At 38.4% G+C, this 12,338-nt stretch overlaps 1 protein-coding gene across 2 annotated transcripts; it reads right to left on the reverse strand.

Moving 5' to 3' along the window:
- Window positions 1-1,513: 1,513 nt before the first annotated feature.
- On the reverse strand, window positions 1,514-8,646 carry LOC146582547 (protein eva-1 homolog C). Of its 2 annotated transcripts, XM_085244334.1 has the most exons (8): window positions 8,484-8,646; window positions 6,244-6,449; window positions 5,997-6,120; window positions 4,558-4,710; window positions 4,167-4,310; window positions 3,982-4,053; window positions 3,815-3,895; window positions 1,514-2,675 (listed from the first exon to the last, which is right to left on the reverse strand). In XM_085244334.1, exons 1-8 carry the CDS (start codon window positions 8,578-8,580, stop codon window positions 2,290-2,292), a joined length of 1,263 nt encoding a protein of 420 aa, XP_085100460.1. In that variant the 5' UTR covers window positions 8,581-8,646; the 3' UTR covers window positions 1,514-2,289. The 2 variants fall into 2 exon arrangements, with proteins under 2 accessions (XP_085100460.1, XP_085100465.1); XM_085244339.1 differs by lacking the exon at window positions 3,815-3,895.
- Window positions 8,647-12,338: the final 3,692 nt, after the last annotated feature.

A 12,338-nucleotide genomic window follows, 5' to 3' on the forward strand; every position in this document is an offset into this window, starting at 1 on the left:
TTCCCAGAGAGTGCCCTGCTTTGGTGGAGGTTTGTGCTCCTGGAGTGCTTCTTGTCAAATAAAGTATTACCTACATGCTAAAACTGAGGGGTGTCCTAGTTTTGGAGAAAATTGACCACCTTCACTTCATTATTAACCTATAATGACATTATTATTACAGAGGCATAATGCCAATGAGTCAACGATGCAAAAAATAAATATAATAAAAGTACAACAAGGTACCACATATTTGGATAAAGCTACCATAAGTAGTAGTCTTCAGAACAAGCTATGTGCAGAAATGGGGTGGGGGCGAGTTTCATCCGCTTTGACTTGTGACCCCTTCAAATTAAGCAGTCTGTCATGTGATAGAGCAGTTTCACCAACAGTCTTTTCATTCATCCCAGACTGTGATTTTAAGGATTATAATGACTTCAGCTGAACTGTACTCACAGTTTAAACACTGATTCTTTCCCTGTGGGCTCAAATTGTGGTCAAAAATATTTTTTGATCAGTTTTGTACTTACAAAACTGCAGTAAGTACTGCAATTCTGTTCTCTGATTGGATAGTTAAATTTGTGACTGATATGACATTGATCAGCTGAAAGGAAGAAAAATCGGGTCAAAATTCGTACTTGTAAGTTAAAACTTGAGTTTCACACGTATTTTTTTTTCCTTTGTATCTGTAACCAGATCTTAACAAAAAGAATTTGTAACTTGTGTAAATATTTTTACACACCCAAATCTTTTCTACGCACACACAAATTCTTTTTACACACACACAAATTCTTATCTACAGATGCACATATATACACATTCTGATTTAAAAGTACAAAATATTTATGACCACAATTTGATCCCATACTTTCCTCAGCTGATGTATTTCTGAGAGCAATTGTGCAAAGACTTTGAGTATGTTTTTCCATTTCCTGGATCCAGACTTTTAAACCCCTCTACCCACTAATCAATATCTGATATCGGGCTATTTTTTCATCATAAAACCTTTTTAAAGTTCTCCAGGCTACTTGTACAATTCATGTACAATTGCATTCATGACTTCATAAATTGTGACCACCAACACCATTGAGACATTTCTGATGATGCCTCAAAAAACATCCCTCTAAAGATGGTCAGGTACAAGAGCTGGAAGAAAAATAAGTGAAAAGAAAAACTTTGAAAGACCTTCAGAAAGCCTGGAGAACAATTGCTTAGACCAAAAAAATTATAAGCAAAATATAAAGAAATAAAGGGTGGGTCAGGACTTTGCACAACTTTTGTGTTGTAGTTCTATCAGTTAATCAGATATAATTACTTTTATCAATCCGAAAAGGCACAAAAATTTAACAAAGAATCAAAATATAGTTGTTAGTAGATATTTGGAAATTATTCAATTTATATATTTATTTTTGAGGATTTGGTTTTGCACTGTTCTACATTTAACTCTCCATCCTTCAGCAATAATATGAAATGTTTCCCCCACAAAAGAGCAGCTTTATTTTTGTACGTTTTAATGAAACATTAAAAATGGCATTAACTCACCCAATGATTTATTAGTCACACAGTGCACTGAAAATACTGGTTTTCCATATTGTAACTGCAAAAATGCATTGAAGTTATTAAAATTAAATCAGTGGCACGTCCACTGTTATTCCATAAAACACAGCAGCATTTGAAATTAATTGAAACAACAAACATGTGATGTTAATCTTTATGATTGTAATCAACCACCATTAGGTTTTCATGTATTTTAGTAGTGTCATCATGCATTGAGACAGATTAGAAGGTTCAGTTACATTTAGAGAGAAGCTATCATCCTTTCACTTATTTTCTGTCACATATACCTCATTACTGTTCAGGTTAAACTGATTTTAAATAATGAGGTTATTGTATGTACAAGAGGTTCCCTTCAGGCTGTTCTAAACACTCAAATTCAGACTTTATTTTCTACTCTTGGCTTTGCCTAATGTCAAAGATTGGGGACTTCCCTAATTCATCTCTGGCACTTAGGAACCAACCACCTAATGCTTAAGCTTTGAGTTTGTGAGGGGCACCCAATCAGAAGAAAGTTGGCTTGGAGGAAGAGGAGTTCATATGCCTCGTTTCAGACTGTGAATGAACTAAGGACCCAGCTCAAGATAAATAAGGATTATCTTGGATTTTGAGTCATGCAAAGCTCCTCTAGAAGAGTAGAGGAGTGAAAGTTTGGACCTGGAAATGAGCATAATAGGTCCAATTTACAGTAAAAGCACTATCTCAGTATGATTTCAGTTAGCAGCTATCGTTCTAATGCAGTATACTGATGCTTTACTCTCAATTGTTGTAGGTTTTAATCTTGTGAATAGCGTAAGGGCTGGAGTCTCTGTGTGGCCAAATGTCTCCATTGGGCAGATCCCTAGTCTGTTCCTCCCCCCACTCAACCATCTCTACTGTTAAAGTGGGTGGACTGAAGATGTCAGTTGTCCGGTAGGATTGTGTGAGGCGGCGGAAAGAAGATGTGTCAGAGACATCCTCTTCAAAGAGGTCCTCCATGAGCTCCTTGCGTCGTCTGCGAGATGCTTTCAGCTCATCATTCAGGTCAGAAACCAGATCTTTAACGTCTTTCACAAGTGTGGAGCGAACACCAAACAGGCAGAGCAGGAACACGAGACCAGCACAGATGCCGGAGACAAAGTAGAGAGCAACTCGCTCTGGGAGACCTGGAAGAGAGATGTGTGAGGAAATAAAAAATTTGCCAACATAAGCCACAAGTGTCCACTCAGCTCATCTTTCTCAAATTGCTTTAGAAAACACTATTAATACAAGGTGTGACCTTTCAAAGAAACCAGTAAATTCATTTCATGTGAGTAATGTATCAAAATCAATTTGCAAGTGCTCCTATTTCAGTTCAAATATCCAAATAATTTTATCGATATTTTCTTTCTATTTAAATTAATATTGTTATAAACTGATTTAGCTGAAAAATCTTCCTGGGCAGTGCAGTATTGTAAAAACAAAGACACAGCATTGGCTCTGGATTAGGATCATCCCTGCAAAAACCATATATGATTATTTATCTTAGTCAGAGTACATAATGGCTAATATTTGTATTTTCCACCAGCAGGTTAATGTATGATCCAAGGGAACAAACATAACTGTTTTTTTTTATATGTCGAAATATAACATGTCATAATAAACTGAAAGGAAAGAAATAGACTAAAATTAGGAAAAGTTATTTTTAAATATAATAAGCTAATAATTATATGAAAATGGAAATAATACAGAAATATGTACGCAAATTTTAGATTACTACTTATCAGCACAGACAAGTGGCTGGCACACTGATAAGCAGAGGCTGGCTGGAGCCTTCCTGTGTGGAATTTGCATGTCCTTGCTGTGCCTGTGTGGATTCTCTCCAGCAGTACAAACACATGCATATCAGGTTAACTGGTGAGTGTAAATTGGCTGTGGACGTGAGGTAAATGAATTGCATAAAGTGAGCAGAATAAAGAGTAAATGTGGATTGTGGTTTAAAGGGGCCAGTAAAGAGTACATAAGTGCTATATGAATGTCAGTCCAGTATCATACCTCTCTATCTGTAACGGCTGAGATATATGTCAGCCCCTGCAACACTAGGCTAGATAAGCAACTGAGAAAATAGACAGGTGGTATATAAGGGCTTCCAGTTACTCTAAATCAAATTTAAAAACAATACGTTTCATTTTATTCAGCACCTCTTCTAATTTTTCCATGTCGTTTTGGAGCTCAGTATCTCGACTGTGTCCACCAACGTGCTTGAACACCGACATTTCTATATATGTGGCTGTAGCCTGACATCCACAGGCATCAGTACACATACCCAGTATTTTGTCAAAGATCTCCAGAGAGTTGGTTAAGAACACATTTTGAGGCCTGTAGGTGGGGCCAGTGTACCATCCACCTGCAGGCGAGAGGGTTCTGGGCTCAATAGCCAGTCAAAGTCTGCTGCATGCAATGAAACCTGTGAACGTTCGTTTTCACACTCACCGTGTGTGTAATCTGAGATCATGAAAGGATCTGTTGGACCTTGACCCACATCTTCTAGGAGATATCTGGGGACTAAAGAGGAAATGAAACACTGTCACAATACGCAGCTGTATGCAAATACAGAAAATATACTATGCATCTACATCCAAGCCAAAAAAAAGAGTAGGTGTAGATTTGTCACTTACCACAAGTGAAGGACACCCGCAGGTGTTTCCTGGTGCCGGGGAAGCACGGGTCCCCAAAGGTTCGAGTATCGGCTATTAGTGAACAGTTTGCTCTGCTGTGACACCTGCGTGACACTTTCCTCAGGGCCGCCGGAGACAAACACTCTGAAATAATTTAATATAAATGAAACCAATGATTGTAACGAAGAAGACAACAGTAACATTTTATTGTTAAAGAAAAGCTGTTTCTCTAAAACCTGAGCACCTAGAAATTAATGAATATGAATAAATAATTCCTATTTATATGAATGATTAAATACAGTACAGTAGTAATTCTCCATCATGTCTATACAGGACTTTAGCTCCACTTTTTTGCCACTAGATGGCACTTGAGCCCCCTGCTGTTGCAGACCCATGTCAGCCTTTGATCCAGGTTCCTGAGGACAGTGAGGACTGCCGTGCAGCAGGTGTCCAAATGAGGCAGAGTAGATTGCGATGACAGTCTCATTTTTACACATCAGCCTCAAACGCTCATTTTCACACACCAGTCGTGTGCGGTGGTGCTCTGAAAAACAGATGAAATGGCACATTTTGAAGAACATCTAAAAGTTGACAAGAACTTTCTGTAGCTGTTTTAAGAAAATCTGATGGCTGAAAGCATTCATTGTTATTATTTCAAAAGTTTACAACCTTGTTTGACAGCTGTTTAGAGAGCTATGTAAATGACTCAAGCTACCCTGCATTTCTTTATATTTTGCTTTCAAGCCAGTTTTTTTTTTCCAAAGTAGTCTTGAGCAACAGTTCTCCAGGTTCTCTGAAGGTCTTTGGACATTAGTTGTTTTTTCACTCATTTTCTAAGCATTCCTTATACCCACTCTTTTTGAGACGATGGCTTTTGTTTGTTTGTTTTTGTCTTTTAAGCTACTTAACACTAATCTATGAGCTATGGACATCAGATGAACAGTATCTGAAAGTCATGTCTTAAGAAATAGGGAAAAATCCAGGAAAGACGTGACCCTGGCCTGACCCAGTAATAAGGAAGGGAAACACGTTAAAAAGGCTGTTACTATATGTTAGACATTTATTATTTATTTATTATTCCTCCTGTTCAAGCTGATTATTGCAAATCCAGTCATAACCTATTATAGAAGAGGTAATTTAATGTGACAATATATGTCAAAGTGCATATGAAGTTGATGTGAGACTATAAGAGTCACTAGTGGACTGATTGTGTGGCTTTGTTTAAAAGCTACAATCACAATTTTAGAAGACTCCCACTTAATTTTATGTAACTCAGACTTTATATGCACTTCAGTTTGGAATGCAAATGTTTCAATGTACAGTTTTGTGTTTTATGTGTGACTGCCCGTTTTTTTTAAAACACCCCCAAAAAATGTAAGTTCCTTTTTATGTTTTGCTTAACAGGCCTGAAACCAGAGGCTGACTGAGGAAGAATATTACAGAAACTCTAAATGATACCAAGTTCAGTTCCTCTTTTCTAAGTTACCGTTATATTTATTACGTTTTAGATGTCTGTGAGCATACAAAAGACATAAATAAGATATTTTAAACTAATAATAATTTCAAGACGATTACTTAATTATAGAAAAAATGAAAGAAAAAAGATTTTATTTACCAGCTTTATATGCTAATAGATTTTTTTAATTAAGAACTTTACTGTGCAGCTCTTTTTTTCAAGCCAAGGCCCCTCTTATTGATAGTTTTCTGCACACCTTTTATTATGCACAAATTATGTGATGGAGTCTTTCTTTGTCAGTTAGCTAACATAAATTTAAAAGTCATGTGTTCGCTAGTGGTGAAGTGACTGGACTGTCCAGCTCAGTAGTGCACCTGGTCTGCACTTGTAGGAGACTAGGAGGTACTTGGTGGTGAGGGGACAGGGATCCTGGCCAAACACCGGACTTAAGACGGGAATGTGGCACGACCGCCGATCCTGACACTCTGACAGCACTTTCTACAAGCACAGGAAAATCCATGTGGACCACTGTTATCTTCAACAGGAGTCGCCCATAAGAGCATTTGATTAAGGCAGATTATGCAGTGAGTTCACAGTTTATGTCAATGTTGCTATGTGTACCTCGATAGCAACTGAGGAAGTGCACTCTGTGTCCTCCTCCGCAGTTGTGTTTGTGCTTGCAGGAGGACATAAATGCTGACTGGGAACACGGCGTCCATAGAAGGCTGATAGGATGGCCACAGACGTCCTGGAGGGACACTTGATGATGAGAATTTCTCCTTCACAAGCATGAGCCGTGTGGTTTTTCAGAATGCTGTGAAGATACACTGAAAGATAAAAAGAGCTGATGATGTCTATTTTATCATTTCAAACACATCTTACACCTCATTTATAGTCGCGTGCATAAGTCTTGAGCCCCCTTTATTTCTTTATATTTTACTAGAAAAATGGGAATTAAGTATATAAAGCAAAAGCAGAGATTACACAAATATAACAAGCTTGAAAGTCAATATTTAGTGCCACAACCTTTCTTCATTCAACACAGTCTGAACTCTCTTAGGCAGACTTTCTTGTAATATCTCTAAATCGTCTTCAGGAACAGTTTTCCAGGCTTCTTGAAGGAAAATTTGATTCATCATTCCACTTTCAGTTCCTGTATAGCGTCATATACGCCAGCCTTTTCTTCCTGTTTCCCTTTCTTAAGAATTACTTCTTGTCTGCCGCCTTTCCATTATGACCATTTCTGATGAGGCATCAGTGAACAGTAGATGGATCAGCTAAAGGGCCACATGCATCTCTCAGCTCCTGCGTCAAATCTTTGCTGAATTATTCTCTGATTCTTCAGGAAATGTCTTTCAGACACATTTTGTCTGCTGCTGATAGTTTTTAAGACCTGACACTTCTTCTTTTGTCCTCTGCTTTTCCAGTTTTCTCTTTTTTAAGGGCGCGCTCCACACTGTCTATCAACGTAAAATCCTATTTTAATCCCGTCAAACCGTATAATCATTTAGATTCAGTTAAAAAAATGGGAATAATTCATGTGCTTTCGTGACATGCGGCTCAAAGTACCTCAAGATACAATTTGAAATAGTTTTCTTGCTAAGTTCTCTGTTATGTGTAGACACAACACTGGTTCATCCCTTGAGCTGGGTGAAATTTTTAAGCTTGAATAATTCAAAAGTCAATGTTAAGTAGCTTAACAAGCGAAAAACATTTCTCAGAAAGCCTGGATGAAAGAGAAAGAAATAAAGGGTCTTCTTTCTGTTGTTAACCAACTAATAAAGACTGGATGACTCAGTTACCTTTACTCATGCACAATTTGCGACCCTTTCATTGTCAACAAGTCAACAGTTTGACTTATTTAGAGCTTTTTTTTAGCCCCTACAACAGCTCAGTCCCCTGTCGACAGGGTGGTGTCCGACTCACTGGGTGTAGCTCGCCAAGACAATTTTTGGACTATGACCACACATATAAACATCATCAGCAACAGCGCATAGACACTGAAGTGAAATCTCCCCTCCCATGTGTGTTTCCTGTACTGTATTGTGCTAGTGTGTACGTGCAGTATATCTCGCCTTGTGAAGATTTATAATGCAAATTTTTATTATGTATTAAGACTTAAGTTATGTTTAGGGTCAAGTTTAAGGCTAGTTTATTTATTAGTTACGGTTACATCTCTAGGACATGAATATAAGTCAATGTTTTGTTCTGTGACATGATGGAAACCGTGTGTGTGTGTGTGTGTGTGTGTGTGTGTGTGTGTGTGTGTGTGTGTGTGTGTGTGTGTGTGTGTGTGTGTGCGTGCTCCACAGAGGCGTTTTAAAGCTTTAGGGAACAAACGAGACACAGTACCAGGCACTCACTCACAATGAGCTATTATTAGACACACACACACACACACACACACACACACACACACACACACACACACACACACACACACACAAACAAACAAAAGATCTCTGCTGTGATCAGATATAGAGATGCACATGCAAACAGAACAGTGTCTGAGACAAAAGCTACCTTTGGCTGTGTCTGAACATACAGTACCAATGTTTCCATAATGTCAGTAGTGACACAGTCCAAATAGGAAAACAGCTCAGATGATAAACACAGGTCAGCTGTAGTTTATTTATTGCTATGGGAGTATCTGGTTGTATTGAGTGGATATCCAAGTTCAGGATCTGTTCTGCAGCCTCTTCACCCTGATTCTGGTCTCTCCGCGAGATTATGACAAGCTGCTTATGAAGCAGGATGTGGAAATCTGTTAGGAAATGTCATTGTGAAGCTTCTTTATGCAGCTGAAAAGCAACGCATCAGCATTTTGAGTCCGCTATTGATTTCAAAACCAAGAGACTTACGAGAGAAATCAGGAGCCGAACGTGCTGTGTGCATCTTCAGAGCCAGGAGGAGAGGCAGGAGACAAAAAGAGCGGCAGAAACTCCAAGACGCTGTCATTGTGAATATCCTGCAACAGACCCTGCAACAGGGTTTGTGTGGTAATAGGCTGTTTGTGCGATTGACTGCCTGTGAGAGAGCAGTCAGTAGGTCAATGATGCCATTGTGTTTACAAGAAACAGCTGGCCCTGCTGAGCAATAAACTAGAATTACTGCCAAGCATTTATGTGGTTCTATCGCTCATCAGTCAAGTTTACATCCATGTCTAACCAGACTTGACCTTTGACCTGCTGCATATGAAATTTCATCACTTTATCCTGTTATCCTACCACACATTTGTGCAAAACATTTTGTCATCATTTACGCATGAATTCTTGAGTTAGGGCCAAAAATATGTATTTGTGTGGTCCTGCTGACGTTTGACTTTGTTTGACTTTGTTTGACTTTGACTTAGTTCATCCCTGAGATCAAGTGGCTGTTTGCGCCAGATTTTGCTTTCCTGAGATATTAAGTTCATGCGAATGGGACTGACAGATAAGGTATAAAAGGTTAAAGTAGCCAAATGACCTGTCCATAAAGGAATCCATCTGCAGCAACATGGCAAGCAGACACCATAGAAAGTCACATGGACATGTATTTGTTTTTTTCTAAATCCAACAGAGGCTGGCTCCTCTGGTTAATCAAAGATATCCAATTATATAGAGATCTGTAACAACGTGACCCGAATTTACACTTGCTTTATGACCTCAGTAAACAATTTCCAAATGTACTTTAATCAATACTTTTTAACGTTATATGTGAAACATGTTCTTTTGGTAAATTTTGTAAACATGTCCAAATCAAGCATAAAGTAGGATATGCCTTGTTACAACTGTTATTGAGAAGTTGTCCTCATGTCCCCTGTTTCAGATCCACCTCTCAATCATGAAGTCTGGTTTATTAAATAAAGAAGACGAGGATGAGAAATTAACTCCAGGCCTCAAAAAGGGAAGTCTGCAAACCACTGGGTAACAGCACACCATTTGACTGTGTCTTTATGTATTATATAGCACTAATTGTTGAACTTCAGCATTGTTTTGATTCAGCCTTAGCTGATCAGTTTATGTAAAAGCAAAATTTTCAACAAGAAATCTTTAGATTTCAACTGCAAACTGAGCACAACTTGTAATTTTACTATTTTTGACTATCTCTGGCAACATGTAACTGGGATTAAAATATGCTGCTTCGTTTTGTGTGTTTACGTTAAAAACTTCATGCTTATTCCTAAACTTGAATAAGGAGATATTTTCTTCTTCTCGTGCTTTTGGTATGATGGTTTTCTATCTTTAAAAAAAACAGCTTGTCTCTGAACCATAAACAAAATGTGGAAACAACTATAAAACTGACTAACTGCCATTTGGGATTTTGAGGGGAGGGACAGTACATGTTGCAACAGTTTCCTGATATTTTTTCTGTGTGCAACATAAGCTTGCCGGTCATTTTTCGAAAAGATCTGTATATAAGCATGTTGGTATCCCACCCATCTTGCCAAGAAGTTGTTGTCCGGGAATTAGTTTCATCGTGTCGCCCACTTAAAATGTTATTGAAATTTAGGCCTATGAATGTCTGAAGTTCACAGATCCAAACGTTCCTCTTGTGTAAAAGAGGGAGTCTGGAATCCACCACAGAGCAGCAGAGTTTACAGGATAACAGTTTGACCTTTTGTGTGGCTGCATGTGTGTGTGTGTGTTTGTAATGGCAAAATCCAGTTCAACTTTCTTGGATTCGGTGTCCACATTGAGAGCTCTGTTCATAGAGATAAGGCACTTTTCCCCCCCCATTTCCATTTGCTGTGTGTGTGTCCAGTGGAGATATGTGTATTTATCTCCAGGAGATAGGGCTTTCCTGGGAAGTGGAAGATCATTAGTAAGCTATGCACGCTCCCGGGATACTTTGGAAAACTCTCCTGTTGAATACCCCAGCTGGCAGGGCTGAATCAGTTGGTTTCAGTTTACTATAATGGCTGTGATTTTAACCTTAATTTCCCTTTTACTCATCCCCTCTTTCTCAACACGGTGTCGTCATGGCAACCAAACACAACACAAAATACCCATGAAATCAGCCCATGCTGACCTCAAGACGTTATCGAAAACTGCAGTCGCCCGTGAGAGCGAATCTATTGAATTTCTTAGTAAAACACCAGCGCTTTGTCACACAGGTTTCAATGGACACACCCTCTGTCACAGCAAATGCTATAATAAAGACTGACCACTGAAAAGCAGTTTAATCATGTGAGTAAATGAGAGAGGCACTCCCACCGTGCTGCAGTAAAATTCCACTCACCTCCCAGAGGTGGTGATTATTTTTTAGAGGATGTGTTATGAGTGAGCAGAAATGAACATCGGATTTCCAAACACTTGGAAAGTAACCTCCATGACTCCGAAGACATTTAAAAAGAAAAAGGAGGAGGACTTTTTCTCCATGATCTCTCTCCTTTTGAGTTATATTTCCTGTGGCGATGGGGTGTTATTTGCCAGATTTCCGGGATTTGTTGGTAGTTTCATTGTGATGGGTTTGTTTCCATGCTCGCGCTCTGTGATGCAAATTCCTCAAATCCTCTCGAGCAGATAAATGAGAATGGGGCACAAAGCCTTCTTTTTCAATTCCTTGTGGTACATTTCACAATCTCGCCAGTGTTGTTTGTTTCTTTAAGGAACTCTACACCGCAGCATGGGGATTTTGTCATAAAACTTCCCTTTCCCCTAATTACTGTAAATGATGCCATATTACAATAAACACCGGACTGCCCCTCCACTCCTGTCTCCACTTCTTAAGCACAAACTATCACTTTCAGTCTTTAATTGACCAAGAGACCTCCTACTTAAAATATGGCAAGCATATACAGTATTCAGCTGAAAAATTTCATGATATTTGATATTCTTTTAGCGCTAAAATTCAAAATCTTAAAGTATTTTAATATTCTTTATTTCCAAACACCACTATTCGAGCAGTGTAAGTTGGCCCTTTTTATGCCCTTATTTTATTATTGAGGGGGATTCCCACAACCACAGCTCATTACTCAGAACATCCTCAGAATACCCCCAAAGTATCACATCATTTTTTAAAGAAGAGGGCAAAGCCCATTCAGACCTTATACATTTAGCTAAAAACGCACTACAGTCATTGGTTGTAGAAATTCAACTATGACGCAACCTCAAAGCCACAGGAGATCATTCCTATCTGTGGCCATCAAACTTTATAACTGCTCCTTACCTACAACTATTTTCACTTAGTCTGCAATATCTTGTCTGTACTGTACATAATATTGCTTTAACTTTAATATTCAATTCTAATTTAACATTGCAATTTGAGTGACTTATTAGTACTCATTTTTTAATATAGAGTCTACTTTACTTTCCATGTTTATATTTTATGCGAGCATCTGTAACAAAACTGTTTCCCTCTCAGTCTGAACTTGTGAAGGTATAGAAATGACAATGTAAGGCTACATTAGTCAAACTTTTGCTAAAATATTATTAGAAAAACAAAGTGAACAGGTGGAAGTAAAGGTAGTGACTAAACTGACTTTCTCTGTTCTCCTAATTTGCTTTTTGGGGTTGAATTTTTATTCTATTACTGGTTTTTGTGCCCTGTAAAGAAAACAGGCACAGTGAAAACAGTAAATTGAGTGTTGTTGAGTCCAGAGTTCACGGTAACGCTAACATCTTTGTGAAGTCGGATTTTGAACTCATTTGTAACACGTTCATAGTGATAGTACTAACAAGCTTTTCAGCAGCTGTTCGCTTTACAGTATTCACAATCTTACTTTAATAGCTTAG

This window comes from Mchenga conophoros, linkage group LG2 (genome assembly GCF_057382185.1).
Source record: "Mchenga conophoros isolate Kocher_MC1m ecotype Shallow Benthic linkage group LG2, M_conophoros_male_GT1.1, whole genome shotgun sequence".
NCBI classification, from domain to species: domain Eukaryota; kingdom Metazoa; phylum Chordata; class Actinopteri; order Cichliformes; family Cichlidae; genus Mchenga; species Mchenga conophoros.